General features: G+C 43.6%; 2 protein-coding genes across 3 annotated transcripts in view; one reads left to right on the top strand and one right to left on the bottom strand.

Annotated features, from left to right (window-relative positions):
* Positions 1-1,745: 1,745 nt before the first annotated feature.
* LOC125630084 (uncharacterized) lies at positions 1,746-13,241 on the bottom strand. 2 transcript variants are annotated; one of them, XM_048835570.2, is made up of 6 exons: positions 13,105-13,241; positions 11,227-11,292; positions 11,038-11,141; positions 5,845-6,431; positions 5,301-5,378; positions 1,746-2,927 (listed from the first exon to the last, which is right to left on the bottom strand). In XM_048835570.2, the coding sequence occupies exons 2-6, from the start codon at positions 11,275-11,277 to the stop codon at positions 2,719-2,721; spliced, it is 1,029 nt and encodes a 342-aa protein (XP_048691527.1). In that variant the 5' UTR covers positions 11,278-11,292; positions 13,105-13,241; the 3' UTR covers positions 1,746-2,718. The 2 variants fall into 2 exon arrangements, with proteins under 2 accessions (XP_048691527.1, XP_074980378.1); XM_075124277.1 differs by lacking the exon at positions 5,301-5,378.
* Positions 13,242-21,797: 8,556 nt separating this feature from the next.
* The window catches only part of METAP2 (methionyl aminopeptidase 2), a 36,525-nt gene continuing 35,921 nt past the window's right edge, over positions 21,798-22,401 (top strand). Inside the window, exon 1 of the mRNA XM_048835536.2 lies at positions 21,798-22,053. Within this exon, the coding sequence (XP_048691493.2) occupies positions 21,897-22,053 (157 nt within the window). The 5' untranslated portion in view covers positions 21,798-21,896. The remainder of the gene's footprint in view (positions 22,054-22,401) is intronic.

Below are 22,401 nucleotides of genomic sequence, written 5' to 3'. Positions count from 1 at the left end.
AATGAGTAGATATAAATTTTAGTCCTACCAGCCTTCAGCCCACATTCTTTTAAATCAGACTTTTGACATTATTTTACTAATCTTTGTGTTGTTTTTATATATTACACTTGGAGAAGATCTTAAAATGAGCATGTTATCTCAAAAGCTTTACACAAATAAAGTCATTAAGAAGGAAAGGCACTACAAAAGAGGTACCAAAACATTAGCTAGTAGACAACTAAGGAGTATTCTTGTCTCCAAACCAAGTTTTCTTACATTTAAAGTTATGTAACAAAACAGGGCTCAGTATTACTTTTTGCTGATCAGGCTAAGTATAAACATTCAATAACATTACATCAAGTGCTATAGCACTTGGCCAGAAATCTGGTGAGAGCACAATGTATTGCAACATGGGGATCAGGATTTCAGTTCCAAGTTGATGGGCCAGTAGGGTCTGCAAACCCTACAGAGGAACCATGTTCAGCTCCTATGGAAGGGAATGCTTTGCCCTGCAGGTGCGGGAGACCGTCCTGTTTGCTGAAGAGCAGCATACATAGTTGCTCTTCGCAGCCAGATGGACAGGTCAGCTGGCCCCACTTTGCATGGGGGTGGGGGCACTCAAGGGGTAGACCCTCTACCAGCTGCACCATAAACAAGTATAGCTGCACATATCACTTAAGTATCAATATATAGGAGACCTATAAGAGTAACATTAAATATGAAAACTCATACTTTGCATTTTTGCGAACATATAAAATATAGTTATTGGAGATTGGTCTATAGCTATTGGTCTAGTGACCTGAGTGCAGCACTAGAAGCAAATTCTAATCTTTGCTTTTACACCAACTTGCGAAGGGGCTTGGGTTAGTCATTTGAATTTTGCCTCAGTTTCCCCATCCATAAAACAGTGACAACAAACCTTTTAATGACAACATGAGGATTAATTAGTGTTTGTAAAACACTTAAATTTAAAATCCCTAGCATTTATTATAATTATTACATACACTAGTTGCTAAAACCACATAAACCTAGTCTTAATAATCATTTTTATCTAAGATATACAAGCCTTATTCAATCTAAAGATGTATAATATATGACAATAGTCAATATACTGAATTGTGAGTGGAATATTAAAATATATAACAGATATTGAAACTGTGCTGTAGTTACAGATTTACACACACACACCTTCGTTAACTGCTTTTATAAACAATTAGTATTTATATTTACAGGTTTCAGAGTAACAGCCGTGTTAGTCTGTATTCGCAAAAAGAAAAGGAGTACTTGTAGCACCTTAGAGACTAACCAATTTATTTGAGCATGAGCTTTCGTGAGCTACAGCTCACTTCATCAGATGCATACCGTGGAAACTGCAGCAGACTTTATATACACACAGAGAATATGAAACAATACCTCCTCCCACCCCACTGTCCTGCTGGTAATAGCTTATCTAAAGTGATCATCAGGTGGGCCATTTCCAGCACAAATCCAGGTTTTCTCACCCTCCACCCCCCCACACAAATTCACTCTCCTGCTGGTGCTAGCCCATCCAAAGACACTTTGGATAGCACCAGCAGGAGAGTGAATTTGTGTGGGGGGGTGGAGGGTGAGAAAACCTGGATTTGTGCTGGAAATGGCCCACCTGATGATCACTTTAGATAAGCTATTACCAGCAGGACAGTGGGGTGGGAGGAGGTATTGTTTCATATTCTCTGTGTGTATATAAAGTCTGCTGCAGTTTCCACGGTATGCATCTGATGAAGTGAGCTGTAGCTCACGAAAGCTCATGCTCAAATAAATTGGTTAGTCTCTAAGGTGCTACAAGTACTCCTTTTCTATTTATATTTAGTAATTATCTTAACTCGTCATTAAATCTGGCCTGGTTTATAAAACTAGTACCTACTATTTAAAACATTTAGACCCCAATTCTCCACTGTGTCTAAATGTGGCAGCTACAGGAAGCTAGTTGCAGCTCCCTGACTCAGGGCCACCCAGCAGTCGTGATGTAAATTGGAGCAGAAGGGCAGAGCAGAGCTCAGATACCTCCTGTTCCCAGTCCACCCTGTAACCTCACAGCTTCCATTTTACGCTGGCCATTGGGAGATGGCTGATATAGGAGAAGGCTACAAGTTCTATGCCAGCAAAGATTCCCCCTGAATAGCAAAAACACTCTGCTGGAATCTCCAGGGGTTTAAGGACACTTTGTGCTGTGTAAAACACAGAAGTGTCAAGTGTAAGCAAAACAAAGAGGCCTAGCTGAACCAGAGAATCCAGCCCTTGGGATATAATCCTGCAGTTCTCCTGAGGCCCTGATTAAGGACAGCAGGCTTGAGTTTATGGCACAGCTGTGGAAACCCAGAGTGGTATTTAAAAGTCAAGATTGTAAAATGTATCTAAACAAGTTGTCACGACTGCTGCTGGAGATTAGTGATAATCTGAAAAGATGAATCCTGACCTGTCATTAATGCCCAAGAAATGCCTCTGCTGAAGGAGTTATTGTTATTAGAATCATAGAATATCAGGGTTGGAAGGGACCCCTGAAGGTCATCTAGTCCAACCCCCTGCTCGAAGCAGGACCAATTCCCAGTTAAATCATCCCAGCCAGGGCTTTGTCAAGCCTGACCTTAAAAACCTCGAAGGAAGGAAGGAAGATGAACATTAAAATAAAAGTGGATTACTCCTTTATAGGAATAGTGAAGTTTCAGTTCGTTTCTCAGAATTTTCAGAGAAATAATGCTCTCAGTTGAGATTGTTTGAAACATCTCCCATCATTTCAATTTCTAATACTATTGCTATATTTATTAATCCCCAGTATGAATAAAGGGACACAGAAACCCCTGCTTGATACATTTGTATCTGAGCTTGTCGTAGTCTCTCCACTGCCCAGGCAAAAGGCACTTTCCATTCAAGATCTTCAGACTTAGAGTCAGAATGCAGGAAACTCCAACCTTAAGAAACAACACAAGAGCTCAGAATTAGATATAGCAAAGGACAGAGTTGCATTTAAGCGTCATTCCTATTCTAAGGCATTCAGCAATAACCATGTAAGGCTCACTGACATTATTTTAAAAAATGATTAAGTCTCAGGAGTTGTTTATGTTCTCAATCAGCGTATTTACTTTGCAGAATACCATGTTAGTAGGCAGGAAAGTGCCTTCCAAACTCCTTTAGTTGAAAAACAAAGAACAAAGATATCTATAGAGACTGAGGGCCTCAAAGGACTGGACAAGTCAGATAAGCTTCAGTTCAGCACTTTATCTGAACTCCAAACCCTCTGAAGTTTATCAGTCACTTTTCATTTTCCCCACAGCCTGAGCAGCCTGGCACTGCTGCTTAGATGGGCTGGATGCAGCACCCAGTTGAGTCCTTAGACAATACCCCAAGCTTTAGCTAGAAAAAGTCATTGGAGAACTAAGCCACATCTACGCCATTGAATCAGTAGTGTGCAGTGCTATGAACAGCAACGAGGCACTCTCTATACTACTTTTCTTTTTTGGATACATTTCTATCTGGTGTCCACCACTACAGCTGCACTGTTCTCTGTGTCTCTATTGCACAGTTCCCAGCTCAGCTCCTTGCAGCATTAGTTTGTGGGTGTAGTTGCAAAGGGCCTTATTAGAGCTCAAGGGATTGTAAGAGAAGAGATAAAACACACACAACTCCCTGAGGAGCTCAGCCATTTCCATAGCATTTTCTCAGGAACAGGAAGAATGGTCAGAGTTTAATCTTTGTTTGGTCAGACAATTTTCTTCTGGCGCTCCTAGTAAAATCATAGCCGAGAGCCCCAGAAGGCCCAGGAGAGGTGATGGAAGGTGTATGTAGCTACAGACAGCCAGACAATGAGCCCAGCAACAGATGGAATTCATTGGCAAAAGTCAGCTTCCCTGATTCTGTGTACCACTTCACGGTGAAGTTAGCCAGGTGACAGCTGCTTTTGGGTCAGAACTACAGGCACTGGATGGTGAGATTAAATGTTTGGGGTACTCTAGCAACGATGGCTGCAGAACTTAAACTTGCAGCAACAGACCAGCTAAATGGAAGTTCCTTTCCCCACAGAAAAGGGTAGTGACTGCCCTGAGGAAGCTGGTTACCCCAGACAGCTACTGATTGGTTGGGCATTAGTATGGGGTTGGGAAATCCACAGTAGATACTGTTTTCAGAACAATATATTAAGTGCTGAAGGGGTGTGCGATCAAGATGGCAGACGATCTAGAGATCATTGCGAATGTTGGGTAAGTGGGCTGCTTATCTATGCAGGAGCTATAGATAGGAACCAAGTGCCCTTTCTGTGCACCCAGCAATTCATTAACCCCCAGAGCATAATAACAGAAATGGATGCCACTCCATGGTGGTGCAACCCTTGCTGGCTCATCATGATGACTCCTTTATGTTCACGATGCGTGATGCCAGAATATCTAGTGACTCTGGGCTTTTCGGAAAAGGATAGTGGGGCCCATTCTTCCCACCCCACTACATAGATATTTATGGATCCTCCCTGTCCTAGAGGCTGAGCGTGCAGCCTCTGCAGCTGGTTCGTTCAGCCTCGCCCAGTCCAGAAGGTAAGGATCACATGCAGAGAGTCACTGTCAAGAAGCCACCAGATGAACTCCACAGGAGGTGAGGGGAAGAAAGTGGGTAAAATGACACTTTTTTACAGAGCAACATTTTTAAAGAAGTCTAATGAGTAATACAAAGTAAAACAGGGCTTCACTTCAGATTATGCTATTGGGCCATAAAACATACTGTGATTTACATTAAAGTCAGTGCATTACAGATCCCCTTAAGTGAAAAAGTTATGGAACGCGTAAAGGACCAGGCAGGTTTTAGCAGAAAGAGGGTTAAAAACTCGTCCCAAAACAGTGAACTGTCCTGCTTTCTGCCAACAGAGATAAGTGGATCTGCAAGTGCTTCTCAAAGGAAGGCTGATGAGTCTCATTGGCAGTGGGCAACTTATTGTGGAGGGTTTGGGTATCTAAACCTGCAGGCATGGAGCTAGGGCAGAGTGTGATCTAGGTGGCTTGTTGGGTCTTGATTTGTATGACAGTGGAAGTGAGGGTTTGATCTGAGACAGTGTCAATGGCTGTGACAAGCCTTCTGTTTAATGTTTTGTAGGAGAGCAGAAATTTTCTATTCTTCTATAACAAACCTCACCCACACCGGGGCTTTAACTCAATTCAAGCATGCAGAATCCCTTGCCTGTTTTACTGCTGTTCTGACCAGCTTGTCACAAACACTTAACACCAAAGATACAGGTGTACAGTTTCCTCCAAAAATATCTACTCACTGTGGGATTTTAGCCTTCTGTATGCAGAGCACCTTACCTCTTTCCTCAGACAGTTTAGATGACAGTGAGAAACTGATTGTGACAGGTAAGTGGATATCATGTTGTGTAACAGGAGCTAAACAAGAGGAAAAGGGAAACATGGGGCAAGCCAATTTCTTAAAAAAGATTTTCTCTTTTAAGCAGAAAGACTGCAATTTTATACAAAGAGCTGAACAAGACTTGTTCAAGACCAATGGCTCGGCACTAATTATTGTGATACCAATGGACTTTCTTGGCCCAATATTTCATTGCTGTTTCACTCACCTTGAAATGGGAAACAGTAAGTGCTTTGATGAATGGTTTGAAACATTGCCTAGTTTCGCTGTCATTGTTACACTAAGTGTTTGTACCTCTAACTTTAGCTGCAAGGCTATTTCGCAATGTTCTAAAGCAATATTTCTCAGTGAGTCATAACACATCCCTGCACAGCCAACAGGCACTCTAGCCTAACATGAAGAATTTTCTTTTTTCTAGCTGCGCCAGTGTGGCCACCTTCTCTAACCTAAATATTAGAGCAAAACACAGTTGCACATTCTACTTGCCTTTGTCTCCTACAGGCTTATTTGGTGCCATTTCAGGATTCCTTTTTTCCTTTGCACAATCCACAGGTAAAACACTCTTCTTGCGCTGACTTTTTGCACATTGAGTCATTTCATGATCCATATATTCAGACCCCGGTGCCATCTTGTCACAATCTTCTGATGCTTGGCCTTTCCCTGATCTTATGCTTTTGTACCTCAGGGACTGCTGGTGCCTTTTACTGTAATCAGCACCTTCAGTGAGCTCCTTCCAGCTGTCGTTCAGGAGATTTACAATTCCCTGAGGGAAAATAATGTCATAGCTAGCAAAGAGCTGCAATATTTCTCCAAGTTCATGTAAGATGGTGGGAGCCATGTACTTATATTCATCCAACAGGCTCGGCTGTATTTCTTCATCTGCTGGAAGGATTGAAGGCATTTGAGAGGGCTTTGAGCTGGGAACTTCACTGCTAGTTTTGCATAGGGAAGAGCCAGATATCTGAGGCAGAAATGGATATTTCTCTCTTCTTGCTGTATCATCTTTTAAGAAACTGTCTTCATTTCCTTCCACATGTTCTGCTGTACAACCAGGATTCCTGCATTTGACCAGGCTGGGAAAAAGATATTATACCTTTTAAGTAACAATTATTTTTGTTAAATAATATAACCAGGGAGTATATACAGCAGAAAGATGTCCACCTTGAAGCGAACATTCCTGCCTACAGCCTCAGCAGACAGGCCAATGACTGAATTGATATGGACACTGCGCTACTTTCTCACCCCCAGAAGTGGTGCTTCTAGGTCAAGCTGAAACACTGACAAGGCTGTATGGTGAAACTTAACACAGCTATAGCAGCAGCTGAAAGACTTTCTATGGACTTCAGTATGCTTTGGATCACTTAAAATAAATTCACTTACAACAACTATGCCTGCCCCTCTTAATAATGACACAACACGGTCATTGTTTTCGTAAACGATTTCCTCTCTCATAAATAAAATTAATATCAAATAAGTTCAAGGTTCTGCTTTTTAAGGGTGACTTCCATTAAACTGGGCTTTGGATGTCCAAAGACGGCTTCACAGGTTGTTTGTTTTTTTCACTTTAGAAATATGTACGAGAAATATCAATTCTGCTCTTCCCTGGTTGTGGGAGGTATTGGAGCATACTTGTTTTGAACTCTCACACCTTAGTTGAAGGGGTGGAGGTGTTCAATCTTTACCAAAGATGTCTTTTATTCAGAATAGGTATTGTCATAAATATAAAGGGAAGGGTAAACCCCTTTGAAATCCCTCCTGGCCAGGGGAAAGCTCCTCTCACCTGTAAAGGGTTAAGAAGCTAAAGGTAACCTCGCGGGCACCTGACCAAAATGACCAATGAGGAGACAAGATACTTTCAAAAGCTGGGAGGAGGGAGAGAAACAAAGGGTCTGTTTCAGAGTAACAGCCGTGTTAGTCTGTATTCGCAAAAAGAAAAGGAGTACTTGTGGCACCTTAGAGACTAACCAATTTATTTGGTTTAAAGGGTCTGTGTGTCTGTCTATATACTGGTTTCTGCCGGGGATAGACCAGGAATGGAGTCTTAGAACTTATAGTAAGTAATCTAGCTAGGTATGTGTTAGATTATGATTTCTTTAAATGGCTGAGAAAAGAATTGTGCTGAATAGAATAACTATTTCTGTCTGTGTATCTTTTTTGTAACTTAAGGTTTTGCCTAGAGGGGTTCTCTATGTTTTTGAATCTAATTACCCTGTAAGATATCTACCATCCTGATTTTACAGGGGGGATTTCTTTATTTCTATTTACTTCTATTTTTATTAAAAGTCGTCTTGTAAGAAAACTGAATGCTTTTTCATTGTTCTCAGATCCAAGGGTTTGGGTCTGTGGTCACCTATGCAAATTGGTGAGGCTTTTTATCCAACATTTCCCAGGAAAGGGAGGGTGCAAGTGTTGGGAGGATTGTTCATTGTTCTTAAGATCCAAGGGTCTGGGTCTGTAGTCACCTAGGCAAATTGGTGAGGCTTTTTACCAAACCTTGTCCAGGAAGTGGGCTGCAAGGTTTTGGGAAGTATTTTGGGGGGAAAGACGCGTCCAAACAGCTCTTCCCCAGTAACCAGTATTAGTTTGGTGGTGGTAGCGGCAAGGACAAAGGGTGGAATATTTTGTACCTTGGGAAAGTTTTGACCTAAGTTGGTAAAGATAAGCTTAGGAGGTTTTTCATGTAGGTCCCCACATCTGTACCCTAGAGTTCAGAGTGGGGGAGGAACCTTGACAGGTATTAACAAAGAAGGTTTTAAACCCAGTCCTGCAAACTTTTGCAGGTGCTTAATTTCAAGCATGATTAGTTTCAATGGGAATGTCTCACATACTTAAAGCTAATCGTGAGCGTACATGTTTGCCAAGGCCTTAAACAATCTGGGTAAAATTGTCAGCACTACCAAAGTGATTTTGGAACCTGAATCCCTTTTTCAAAAATGACTTAGGTGCTAAAGAGCTTCAGTCTCACTGAAAGCAAATAGCCTCCTAAGTCACTTTGGTGTTTCTGAAAAATGTATCCTCTGACTAAAAATCTCTTTCCCTCTCCGTTTCTCAACTTTTACTCTCTTGACCCTTGTGATGTCATCATTTCACTAGTTCTCTGTTCACCATAGAGTCTTCCAGGACCGACAAAACCCGAATTTCCAATGCAAAAACCAATTAGCCATCTACCCCGTCTTTTTGAAATTACCATCCCTATCCAATCTTTTGTAACTTTATATTTAATAAAGAAGTATTTTTTTTAAAAGGCATATGACCATTTTATTTCTTTCCAATTCACCTTTAACTCTTGCAACCTTACCGCTTATAGCCAGTAATTCCAAGGGGGTCTGGAGTGCCATAAAGTTAATGGCCACTACTGAGATCTGCAGCAAGGCAGTGAAGCATCATTCAAAAAGAATTTCATAAATCACTTACAAGGTATAAAGTGACTCGTAAAGGCGCACTAAACTGATAAGGAGCTCATTAGCATGCTAATGCTGGAGATTTCCCATTAATTTGTGCCAACTAATAGGGTTCTCCAGGCAGGTGTGTCCATCTCTCTGCAGGAAAAATATCAGTTTTAAAAATCAAAACAAATATTTATGCGATGCACCTTGCCTAAAGAATCCACCAGCAAAAACTAATTCACATCTTTCAAAATATTTAAACCTCTCCCCTAAGGAACCATGCTGATGTTTATTGCCTCCTAGTGAATCAGACAGCAGATGAGACTTTATGAAATTCAGATAGTGCCATGCAAATTAAGGAAGCATCTGTACTTGTTTAAGCATCAGCAAATTGGTAGTGATTTCACCTTTTAGAAATAAATAGTGGAGCATCGCTCAATAATCACTTGGAGGGAAAGGGCCACCTGTTGAATCATCTACCCCACTTCCTGCAACACCTGGGCTTTCCTTGGAGGTCTCCCAGGTCATGAGTAGTCAGAGCAGAAATCTGTTTGTTTTATGAGATCAGTAGCTTTCCCATCAAGGGGCACCACATTATACTGGTTTGACCTAATGGACGCACACCATAATAAAAGTACGCTTTGAAAGTGCTCCTGTCACCTCCTGCATGTTGCATCCAGGATGGTAAGGAATGATTTAAAATAATCCTTCTGATAGCTTGACACTGACTAAAGATAATCATTATATTTAGCAAATTGTACCATGTATTTTTATTATTTATTATGTGCATTACCATAGTGCTTTATATTTACAAAAAGAGCCATGCACACATGTAGGGCCAGATCCTGCAACTGGACCTGTGGAGGTGACACCCCAGTCACTTCAGTGGGTTGCCAGTGACAACTCACACAGATCCGGTTACAAGACCTAGCGCTAGGTCATTAATCTGAACAATCATAGGTACTGACTCCAGGGTGCTCCAGCCCTGGAGCACGCACATAAAAGAAATGGTGGGTGCTGAGCATTCTTCTTATCAACACCTCCCCCTACCCCCAGCACCTCCCACCTGCCGATCAGTTCTTTCCCCTCCCTCCCAGAAGGGAAGAAGAAGAGGCAGGGTGGGGTTGGGGCCTTGGGAGAAGGGGTGGGGTGAGGGTGGGGTGGGATGGAGCTGGGGGAACCCCCCCCCAAAACGTCAGAAAGTAGGCACCTATGTGAACAATACCCCTACAATTCAGGTCAGTGCTGTTTCCATTTTACAGATTGGGGAACTGAGACACAGAGAAGTTAAAGGACTTGTTCACGGTCGCATAGGAAATTAATCACAGAACCAGGAATTAGAATTTAGGGGTTCCTGGGTTTCAGTCCTCTAAACCAGGGGTTCTCAACCTGTTTCTTTCGGAGGCCCCCCAAACATGCTATAAATCTCCACGGCCCACCTGTGCCACAATAACTGGTTTTCTAAATATAAAAGCCAGGACTGGCGTTAAGGGGTAGCAAGCTGGGAAATTGCCCAGGGCCCCATGCCAGAGGGGGCACTGTGAAGCTAAGTTGTTCAGACTCCTGCTTCAGCCTCAGGTGGCAGGGTTCAGGGCCCCGGGCTTCAGCCCCATGCAGTGGGACTCTGTCTTTAGGCTCTGGGCCCCAGCAAGTCTAACACTGGTCCTGCTTGGCAGACCCCCTGAAACCTGCTCCCGGTCCCCCCACCCCCAGGGGGCCCCGAACCCCTGTTTGAGAACCACTGCTGTGAACTATCCATCATTCCACGCTGCTTCTCAATGTCATTGTAAGGTCCATAGGGCAGGAATATTTTTGTCATCATTATTATCTGATATTTGTATTATGGTAGTGCCTGAATATCCCAGCCAAGCCTGTGGCCACTTGCTGCTAGCTACTGTGTAAAGCTGGAGTAAGAAACAGTCTCTTCCCTGAAGAGCTTGCAATCATCATATAGTGTGTTTCTCTGGGGTACTTAGGAGAACGTTTCCTACATTTGCAGAGCTGAATTGTAACCATTAAAGATTGTAGGTGCAAACTAATTTTCTTTTTACTTTAAGTAAATTTTAGGTTATCATTGGCCATTACTGGCAGTTTTCTTAGATTGTTTTTAAGTTAAAAACAATTAATCATATTGAAACAAACTCAAAGGGAGATTTTTCAAAGGCATAAATGGGAATCCAGGGAAGTTGGGTGTTTTACACCCATTTCTGCCTTTGAAAATTTTCTTCTCAACTACTAATTGGTGGAAACTGAACCACATGTATTGCCACCAGCATCATATGAACTCCCTTACCTGGGAATAAAGCCCGTGGGATGAGAATTTGTGGTGAGTGAATTGAAATCAGTGGGTAGTTCTTCTGGTAGTTTCTTGCCCCGTTCTTTTGTTCTAGATTTCAGCTAAAACAAAATATATATTTTGGATTAAACATATAAATGCTGGGGGGAAAAGAAACAATATTGTGCTAAAGATGAAAGGAAATACCTGGTCAAAGAAATATATGGGTCCTGGCTCCAGGGTTACTGGCAGCGGCATTTTCTCCCTTTGTTCCTAGAAGGAGTAGAATATGGTTATGCCAACAGAAAGTGGGAATGAAAAGTGTTAGTATTTTCTGCAATATGATTAAGGTAACATTATTGTTTTCATTGCGAGACCCTGAAAATCCTCTCTAGTTAACATAGAAACCACCGCCATAGGAACAGCAACAAAATGTTGCATAATTAATTTTTAAAATGTTTTAGCTGTGTTAAAAATTATATGAAGTTCAAAAAAATTCACTTTATCAATTTTTGACACATTCATGTTCGTATTGCTCCACACTAACTTCAGCAACTTCTTGTGGTGTATTATCTGTAATGACTTTTCTTTGGTTTACTATGTGGATAAAAATGTAAAAATGGCAGCCAGTGTCATTTTGAGAAGTGACTATCACCCTGTGTGTACACAAGCAAACTTCACCAAATAGGGTTTTTATTATGCCTTTTTCACAGATATATAACAGGTATCTTAAATATGTATTCAAGAAATATTGTTTCAAGTCTAAGGCCTTGATCCTGGAAGGAGCTCCACACAGGTGGACGCCTGCAGCCATACAAAGTCAGTGGGTCTCTGCTTGGAGGCAGGGGTCTGACTGCATGGAGCACTTTATAGGAGCAGGGCCTAAAACATGTTTGTGTGGAGATGTAGATATACTGAAATAACTATTTATCAAGTAAACCATCTGGGAATTTTAAAAGTGTAGATCTATACAATAGACTGGAAATTATTTTTTTTTCAGTTATGTAACATTAATCTTATCACCTTTTAAAAACAATTGTTCTTAAATGAAATGCAAGGGAGGGTGCAACTGCAAAAGAGTTGACCTGTTGAATACACAAAGATCTGCATTTGAACATGCACATAGATGTGCCCCGGTTTGTGTGTACAAATGACAGTCGGTGCACTCCAGCTTATGGTTTTTGCAGCAAGATAGGGGAACATGAATTTTCACAGATACACTCATGCTCTTTGAAAATCTGGCCTCAAAATGACATTAAGATTATCACAAAACTGATACAAGAAAGGAAATTCAGAATTCATGCTGACAGGCTGCACGTAAATTGTGGTTTGGTGAAAAAGGTATGTGCCAATGGCCAGGACTTAGGAAAACAGGCTGCCAGGATTAAGTCTGAGTTTCTTGACTTCTGTCAATCGTGTCACTTTTAACTTTGATTGCATATATTTTTTTTTCTGTTTTAAATACAAATTTTGAAAAGGAACTTTCAGAATAAAAAGAGCCATTTATTTTGCTCATGCTACAAACTCAGATATCTTTAACAATATCTGTAACTCTCATAATTAATATTACTGATTATTTTAGTTAAGGAGAATCTAGTGGCAAAGTGTAGGACCCACCTCCCTTCTCTATGTTCAGAAATGGGGTGAGGAGAGAATCTCTCTCTCTCTCTCTCTCTCTCAGAATGAGTATATAAAAGACACTTTCTCTGGTATAGTAAGCTGCTTTCTTTGTCAGACATCTACTTTTACTTTGTCAGACATCTCCAATCTTCGGGGCTGATGCTGAAGCCTTTACTCATGAGAATAGTTCCACTAGTTTCAGTGGGTTTACATGTGAGTAAGGGCTGCAAGTTTGGGCCCTAAGCTTGGAAGAGAAGTACTGAAATCTCATAAACATGCAATTGAATGAATGAAATTAGCAACAGAAGTACATTTGATAAATACATTGATACTCCACTTCAGAGTTGAATGTAGACTGTTCATTGCCTATTCCCCCTCCATTTCCCTCGTACAATAAACACATAAAGACATCTCCCTTTCTTGGCATAAATATAAGAATTGAATGAAGAAAAAAGCATAACATACCCTGAAAGAAGCCTTTCCTTGAAGAACAGAACTTCTTTCGCTAGTAAAAAGATGCAAATGCAAACTGCCTCCTTAGAAAGAAAAGGAGGTGTGTCAATGTGCTGTCTTTCTACACCGAGTTTAAAGTCCTGTTGCTTAGTAACCACATACTCTGGACTGTACTCAACTATAATCCCTTTTCTTAACTTCTCCAGCCCATGTATGCTTGTGTCTGGAGAGTTAGCTTTCAGTCCCTTCCTCCACCCCCAAAAATTGTTTTCATGTATTTCTTTCTCAAGACTCTACACTGGCTCTACCATCCATTTTATTTGGCTACTGTCAAATAGAATGTCACATTTCAAAACACAGGATTACCTAACATAATGCAGTTTAAACACGAACAACAGGAGACTGACTTTAACGGAGAAAGGGCCCAAACGCGAGTTAGTGAGTGAATCCCTCAAGATGTAGATAGCACTGAGCTCTTCTTAAACCTTGGGGATCAGTCCCAAAGGAGCAGGACAAGCTCTCCAGCATACAGTTATTGATACATATTTATGATTTGTTATCACTTTATTAAGTCAATTCCATTTCTTTATATCACTTTATTCATTCTTCTATTTTAAAAATGTGGTTCCCATTTACAGTCTTCTATTATTCATGCCATCCTGCCATTATCACTAATGAGTTAGCCACTAATGAGCCACTAATGAGCCATAAGCCACTAATGAGTTAGTCATGCCAGTTTTAACTCATTACAGTATTTCATTTCCTCTGTTATTTTCGTATTCATTTCTTGTCACCTTTGTAAACTACTACTGCCACTGATTCTTTCTCCTATCACACATGTGCTGCTTTGCTCTTCTCACCCCCTCCCTTATTCACCGTGGCTTGTGTTCTCATACTCTGGATTTTCAGCTCTGCATTGTTATTACTCTCACTTTTTCTTCTCTCCACCACTGCTCAATATCATCTCCTCCTCTCTAGTCCCCTCCTGACCTACTGGGCTTCCATAAACTTGCAGACCTCCATTATCTCTAACCCCTGCTATGTAATTGGGAAAACAAATGGGCTGGAAAATTTCCTAATCTTATGAAAAATTAAGGAGCAGGATAGGGAGCACCACTCAGTGCATCTGTCCCAGTCCACCATGGCTGCCTCCTTCAGCTCCCCAGAAGGGACAATGGCTACATGTGAAGCTGAAAGACAAAAAAAGTACTGGAAAATGGGAACATGGTTATGGACCCGCAGGACTATAATAGGCACAATACAGATGATATGCACAAATAAAAACAATAAATAAAAATGAAGGCTTGTCCAGATTAAAAAACAAAAAACACCTGCTCTGTGCATCCTCCCTCCTATCTAATTAGAAAACCACACAGCAAAGAAATAGATTAAAGCTGTCCGAGGCAGTAGTAACATTATATATATAGCTATGCAATATATTGTTAATAAAACGAAAGGCTGATCCTTTGTGGCCTACCCTAATCAGCTACACACTGCAGAGATCCTGATCAGGGAGCATGAATAACAGAACAGCAGAAATGGGAACAGTGTTAAAAAGTTAGCAGCCTTGTCTACACACAAAAGTTGTACCGTTTTAACTATACTGGTACAACTTTCAGTGGATACAGTTATACCAGTATAAATATGCTTATATCAGTATACTTTATTCCCGTACAGGAAGGGAAATAAATGATACTGTCATAAAGCAGCTTTTTACTGGCATAACTCTGTCCATATAGGGGTTGTACTGGTATAGTTATAATATTCTAGTATGAAAAATATCAGACCCCTGACTGACATAGTTATACCAGTACAAAAACTGTGGGTAGACCAGGCCTAGTGGTATCAGGAATAAAGTTGACTTAATTAATGAAGTGGTGATGAATGGCAGCACAGCTGTTCTCCCTTTTTGTTTTTATACTACTTTACATCTATATTGTGTTTTACAAGCAAAGGATGTGGGAATTCTACAAATTTCAATGTGTGGCATTTCCCTCACATTGTTTCCATCCCCAGCAAGCAAGACTGGTGGGTGGACAAGGGCTATAGCGATAGAAACAATGGAAAGATTTTTTGTATTTGGAAAAAGAAAAGGAGTACTTGTGGCACCTTAGAGACTAACCAATTTATTTGAGCATGAGCTTTCGTGAGCTACAGCTCACTTCATCAGATGTATACCGTGGAAACTGCAGCAGACTTTATATACACACAGAGAATATGAAACAATACCTCCTCCCACCCCACTGTCCTGCTGGTAATAGCTTATCTAAAGTGATCAACAGGTGGGCCATTTCCAGCACAAATCCAGGTTTTCTCACCCTCCACCCCCCCACACAAATTCACTCTCCTGCTGGTGCTAGCCCATCCAAAGTGACAACTCTTTACATAATCAAGTCGGGCTATTTGGAATAGTCTATCTGGTCTGTCCCTGTGAAAGATAGGATGGACTAGTGGTCCCTCTGAACAGCAGGATTAGAAACCAGGATCTCGGGTATACTAATCTCAGCTCTGTGTATAACTCTTGCTCCATGTGAACTTTGGCAAATTACTTAACTTCTCTTCCTCACTTTTCTAACTCTAAAATCAGGCTCTTGTGAGGCTAAGGGTTCACTGCTCTTTCCAAGCAACTCCTGTCTCAGAGCCGACAACTCACTATACCTAATACACTACTATACCTAAACACCATGGAATTTATCCATGACAGGTACTGAAAGATTGTAACTTATCAATACTCATAATCATTGTGAGATGTGTGTATGGATAATATTTCAGCAATAATGTAACTATATTGAAAACTATACCTTATTATGACTTGAAGTAAAAGTTAGTCACCAGCAAATTGTATGTCTCAGTAATGATTCAAGTGGGAGGCAGTTACCACCCCTCTCAGGTCAGCCGGTGATGTAGTGCACTGTTCAATTGTCTATTCTTGCCTGATCCCAGAACAGTCAATGGAAAACCAGCAAAGACAACTACAAACAACCAAAACCACTTGGAGGGGAAAGGCATACCATAACAGAGAGGGGATCAACTGGTCTGTGAATAAAGACAAAAGACTGAATCATATATAACAGTGTGGAGAAAGACACTCTTCATCCATTTACTGAGTGAGGCGACATCTTGTTGAGTGGTCAAATGAAAGATTTGATCCTAGTTCCTGTGAAACCAGCCCCCTTGGCAAGAGACTGAACTTTGGAGAGGAAACCTACCTTATTAGCTAAGAAAGGTAACTATTAATAAGTGTAGGCCCTAGATCACGTTTTATTATTTCATTTTATAGTAACCATTTATTTCCATCACTCTCTCTTGTTTCTAATGGAACCACCATTCTTACTTAAACCTTCTTTAGTTTTATTATAAGTGCTGTGTATTATATACAAGTGGTGATTTAAGGTTCACCTGGTAAACTGGGGTACACTGTTTCTTTGGGAGCAAGAGATCTGGATTCCTTGATGTAGCCAGTGTCAAGGGCTGGATATCACAGGGGAACTCAGGTTCAAGGGGACTCAGGGACTGTTAACTTGCAAGGCAACATTAGGGCTGGCATAGGCCAGAACAGAGTGTTTGAGTGGCTGACAGGCTGATGGTATCAGGGAGCTAACAACAATCTGCCACAGGCAAGATTCCCTCTTGGTAGAGGCAGGAGGTAAAAAGGTGACTCACAGTCCTAGATACCTCAAGACCCATCAGAGAGGGTTAATTAGTTTGTTCAGTATACTGAAGTTATAAAATAAATAACAGCTCTAAGTGTTATAATTGTTGTATGCAGTATTGTTGTAGCTATGTCAGTCTCGGGATATTAGAGAGACAGGGTGGGTGAGGTTGGTCCAATAAAAGATATTACCTCACCCACTGTATCTAAGTATTAGATACGGTATTGTTGAGGATAACTTCCTGGTGCAAGTGCTGGACGAACCAACTAGGGCTCCTGCTCCTCTTGACCTGCTGCTCACAATCAGGGAAGAATTGATAGGGGAAGTAGAAGTGGGTGGCAACCTGGGCAACTGTGACCATGAGATAGCTGAATTCAGGATCCTGACAAAAAGAAGAAAGGAGAGCAGCAGAATATGGACCCTGGACTTCAGAAAAGCAGACATTGAATCCCTCAGGGAACTGATGGGCAGGATCCCCTGGGAGGCTAATATGAGGGGGAAAGGAGTCCAGGAGAGCTGGCTGTATTTGAAAGAAGCTTAATTGAGGACGCAGGCACAAACCATCCCAATGTGTAGAATGAACAGCAAATATGGCAGGCGACCAGCTTGGCTTAACAGAGAAATCTTCGGTTAGCTTAAGCACAAAACGGAAGCTTACAAGATGTGGAAACTTGGACAGATGATTAGGGAGGAGTATAAAAATATTGCTCGAGCATGCAGTGGTGTAATCAGGAAGGCCAAAGCACAATTGGCGTTGCAGCTAGCAAGGAATGTGAAGGGTAACAAGAAGGGTTTCTACAGGTATGTTAACAACAAAAAGAAGGTCAGGGAAAGGGTGGGATCCTTAGTGACAGATGACGTGGAAACAGCTGAAGTACTAAATGCTTTTTTTGCCTTGGTCTTCACAGACAGGGTCAGCTCCCAGACTGCTGCACTCGGCAGCACAGTATGGGGAGATGGTGAGCAGCCCTCAGTGGTGAAAGAACAGATTAAGGACTATTTAGAAAAGCTGAGCCATCCATGGGGCCGGATCTAATGCATCCGAGGGTGCTAAGGGATGTGATTGCAGAGCCGTTGGCCATTATCTTTGAAAACTCATGGTGATCGGGGGAGTCGGACGATTGGAAAAAGGCAAATATGGTGCCCATCTTTAAAAAAGGGAAGAAGGAGAATCCGGGGAACTACAGTCCGATCACCCTCACCTCAGTCCCTGGAAAAATCATGGAGCAGGTCCTCAAGGAATCCATTTTCAAGCACTTGGAGGAGAGAAAGGTGATGAGGAACAGTTAACATGGATTCACCAAGGGCAAGTCATGCCTGACCAATCTGATTGCCTTTATGATTAGATAACTGGCTCTGTGGATATGGGGAAAGTGGTGGACGTGATATATCTTGACTTTAGCAAGCTTTTGATACGGTCTCCGACAGTATTCTTGCCAGCAAGTTAAAAAAGTATGGATTGGATGAATGGACTATAAGGTGGATAGAAAGCTGACTAGATTGTCGGGTTCAACAGGTAGTGATCAACAGCTTGATGTGTAGTTGGCAGCTGGTATCAACCGGAGTGCCCCAGGGGTCTGTCCTGGGGCCGGTTTTATTCAACATCTCCATTAATTATCTGGATGATGGGATGGATTGCACCCTCAGCAAGTTCGTGGATGACCCTAAACTGGGGGAGAAGTAGATATGCTGGAGGGTAGGGTTAAGTCCAGAGTGATCTAGACAAATTGGAGGATTGGGCTAAAAGAAATCGGACAAGGTTCACAAGGACAAGTGCAGAGTCCTGCACTTAGGACAGAAGAATCCCATGCATTGCTACAGGCTGGGGACCGACTGGCTAAGCGGCAGTTTTGCAGAAAAGGACCTGGGGATTACAGTGGGCGAGAAGCTGCATGAGTCAACAGTGTCCCCATATTGCCAAGAAGGCTAATGGCATATTGGGCTGCATTAGTAGGAGCATTGTCAGCAGATCGAGGGAAGTGATTATTCCCCTCTATTTGGCACTGGTGAGGCCACATCTGGAGTATTGTGTCCAGTTTTGGGCCCCCACTGCAGAAAGCATGTGGACAAATTTGAGAGAGTTCAGTGGAGGGCAACAAAAATTATTAGAGGGCTGGGGCACATGATTTACGAGAAGCTGAGGGAACTCGGCTTATTTAGTCTGCAGAAAAGAAGAGCGAGGGGAGATTTGATAGCAGCCTTTAACTATCTGAAGGGAGGTTCCAAAGAGGATGGACCTAGGCTGTTCTCAGTGGTGGGAGATGACAGAACAAGGAGTAGTGGTCTCAAGTTGCAGAGAACAGGTCTAGGTTGGATATTAGGAAAAACTATTTCACTAGAAGGGTGGTGAAGCACTGGAATGGCTGGTCGCCTGCCATATTTACTATTCTTTCGACTCATCGGGATGGTTTGTCCCTGTAACCTCAACAGGGATGTGGAAAAAGCTAATGTACTCAATGCTTTTTTTGCCTCTGTTTTCACTAACAAGGTCAGCTCCCAGACTGCTACGCTGGGCATCACAAAATGGGGAAGAGATGGCCAGCCCTCTGTGGAGATAGAGGTGGTTAGGGACTATTTAGAAAAGCTGGATGTGCACAAGTCCATGGGGCCGGACGAGTTGCATCCGAGAGTGCTGAAGGAACTGGCGGCTGTGATTGCAGAGCCATTGGCCATTATCTTTGAAAACTCGTGGCGAACCGGGGAAGTCCCGGATGACTGGAAAAAGGCTAATGTAGTGCCAATCTTTAAAAAAGGGAAGAAGGAGGATCCTGGGAACTACAGGCCAGTCAGCCTCACTTCAGTCCCTGGAAAAATCATGGAGCAGGTCCTCAAAGAATCAATCCTGAAGCACTTGCATGACAGGAAAGTGATCAGGAACAGCCAGCATGGATTCACCAAGGGAAGGTCATGCCTGACTAATCTAATCGCCTTCTATGACGAGATTACTGGTTCTGTGGATGAAGGGAAAGCAGTGGATGTATTGTTTCTTGACTTTAGCAAAGCTTTTGACACGGTCTCCCACAGTATTCTTGTCAGCAAGTTAAGGAAGTATGGGCTGGATGAATGCACTACAAGGTGGGTAGAAAGCTGGCTAGATTGTCGGGCTCAACGGGTAGTTATCAATGGCTCCATGTCTAGTTGGCAGCCGGTATCAAGTGGAGTGCCCCAAGGGTCGGTCCTGGGGCCGGTTTTGTTCAATATCTTCAAAAATGATCTGGAGGATGGTGTGGATTGCACTCTCAGCAAATTTGCGGATGATACTAAACTGGGAGGAGTGGTAGATACGCTGGAGGGGAGGGATAGGATACAGAAGGACCTAGACAAATTGGAGGATTGGGCCAAAAGAAATCTGATGAGGTTCAATAAGGATAAGTGCAGGGTCCTGCACTTAGGACGGAAGAACCCAATGCACAGCTACAGACTAGGGACCGAATGGCTAGGCAGCAGTTCTGCGGAAAAGGACCGAGGGGTGACAGTGGACGAGAAGCTGGATATGAGTCAGCAGTGTGCCCTTGTTGCCAAGAAGGCCAATGGCATTTTGGGATGTATAAGTAGGGGCATAGCGAGCAGATCGAGGGACGTGATCGTTCCCCTCTATTCGACATTAGTGAGGCCTCATCTGGAGTACTGTGTCCAGTTTTGGGCCCCACACTTCAAGAAGGATGTGGATAAATTGGAGAGAGTCCAGCGAAGGGCAACAAAAATGATTAGGGGTCTGGAACACATGAGTTATGAGGAGAGGCTGAGGGAGCTGGGATTGTTTAGCCTGCAGAAAAGAAGAATGAGGGGGGATTTGATAGCTGCTTTCAACTACCTGAAAGGGGGTTCCAAAGAGGATGGCTCTAGACTGTTCTCAATGGTATCAGATGACAGAACGAGGAGTAATGGTCTCAAGCTGCAGTGGGGGAGGTTTAGATTGGATATTAGGAAAAACTTTTTCACTAAGAGGGTGGTGAAACACTGGAATGCGTTACCTAGGGAGGTGGTAGAATCTCCTTCCTTAGAGGTTTTTAAGGTCAGGCTTGACAAAGCCCTGGCTGGGATGATTTAACTGGGAATTGGTCCTGCTTCGAGCAGGGGGTTGGACTAGATGACCTTCTGGGGTCCCTTCCAACCCTTATATTCTATGATTCTATGATTCTATGAATGGGTTACCTAGGGAGGTGGTAGAATCTCCATCCTTAGAGGTTTTTAAGGTCAGGCTTGACATAGCCCTGTCTGGGATGACTTAGTTGGGGTTGGTCCTGCTTTGAGCAGGAGATTGAACTAGATGACCCTCTGAGGTTTCTTCCTACCCTAATCTTCTGTGATTCTATGAACTTATTCATAACAATTATCCCTTTGAGTAGGAACTGCTCCTATGTATAGTCTATATGTATAGTCTTTTGTTCTCTGCTATAGCCCTTCAAAAGATTCTTGTGGGGGAATGTACAGTAGCGTCCACATTATTGGCTTCTACACCACTCTCCTTTGCAATGAGTTGCCAGCCTATCTGCCTGATCCACTGATTCCCTCCAAACAGAAGCCCAATTCTCTGAACGTATCTGGAGTCACCCAAGTGGTTCAGACAATGACAATGGAGTTGAAAGATGGCTCCACCAGGCCTTTTTTTTTTGGTCCAAATGTTATGTACAGTCACCATACTGTGCAAGACAACAAAGCAGGGGAAGGGGGATCAGGGTGGTGGGGTTTGGTTGTTTTTGCTAGGTGGGTTAGAGAGGTGACAATACTTGTAATAGGACTGAAGGAAGACGCCCCAACTCTGAAATTTGAAAAACTTCTGCAGGCCGTGCAAGTGGTCAGAAGACGGGAGGGGGAGGGGCGCCTGTGCAAACGGTGTCAAAACGCTTTCCCCGTCGACACACTGTCTTCCTCCGATATGCTACGGGCCGGGGCTGGCACCAGGGAGACGGAGGCGGCCAGAGGCAGGCCCCCGTCCAAGGCCCGGCCAGGGGGCGCAGAGCAGCCCCGCACAGGCAGCGCGCGCACAGACTCCTCCCTCCCGCCCCTCCCAGCAGCGCGCGTCCCGTCGCCCCGCCCGGCGGCCGGGCTCGAGCCTTCCCGGCATGCCCCGCGCTGTACCATCGAGCGCGGCGCTGGTGGCGTGGGGCGGTCCCGCTGGGTTCTCCGTCGGTGTCAGGCCGCGGCAACATGGCGGGCGCGGAGCAGGCGGCGAAGCACCTGAACGGGGAGCTGCTGCTGGAGCCCGAGCCCGAGGACGCGGAGGGCGGCGCGGTGGGGCCCGGCGCCGAGGAAGGCGCCAAGAAGAAGCGGCGGAAAAAGAAGAAGGGCAAAGCCGCCTCCGCGGGTACGGGGCCGGAGCGGGGCCTGGAGACCCTCCCGCGGGCAGGGAGCGGAGCCGGGCAGGGCCCCGCGGCGGGCGGGGGAGGGGCTAGAGTTAGTGCGGGGGGACTGGGGCGAACCTCCTTGGGGGCGGCGTGTGACAGGGAGGCTGCCTCGGGACGGGCTCGGGAGTGAAGCCTCCTTGGCGGGGGGCGGCCGGGGCCGGGGCTCGTGAAGCGGCTTTTGGAGGCCGTCTGTGGGTGGGGGTGGGGTGCGAGAAGCGGCCGTGGAGGGGGGTTGGGGTGTGTGTGGCTGTGGCGGGACTGGGGGACAAGTCTCTCCTTGATCTGGGAGGGGGTTCTGGGAGCGTGGC

This window comes from Caretta caretta, chromosome 1, assembly GCF_965140235.1.
Source record: "Caretta caretta isolate rCarCar2 chromosome 1, rCarCar1.hap1, whole genome shotgun sequence".
Classification (NCBI taxonomy): domain Eukaryota; kingdom Metazoa; phylum Chordata; order Testudines; family Cheloniidae; genus Caretta; species Caretta caretta.
This window is presented reverse-complemented; position numbering and strand designations above follow the sequence as displayed.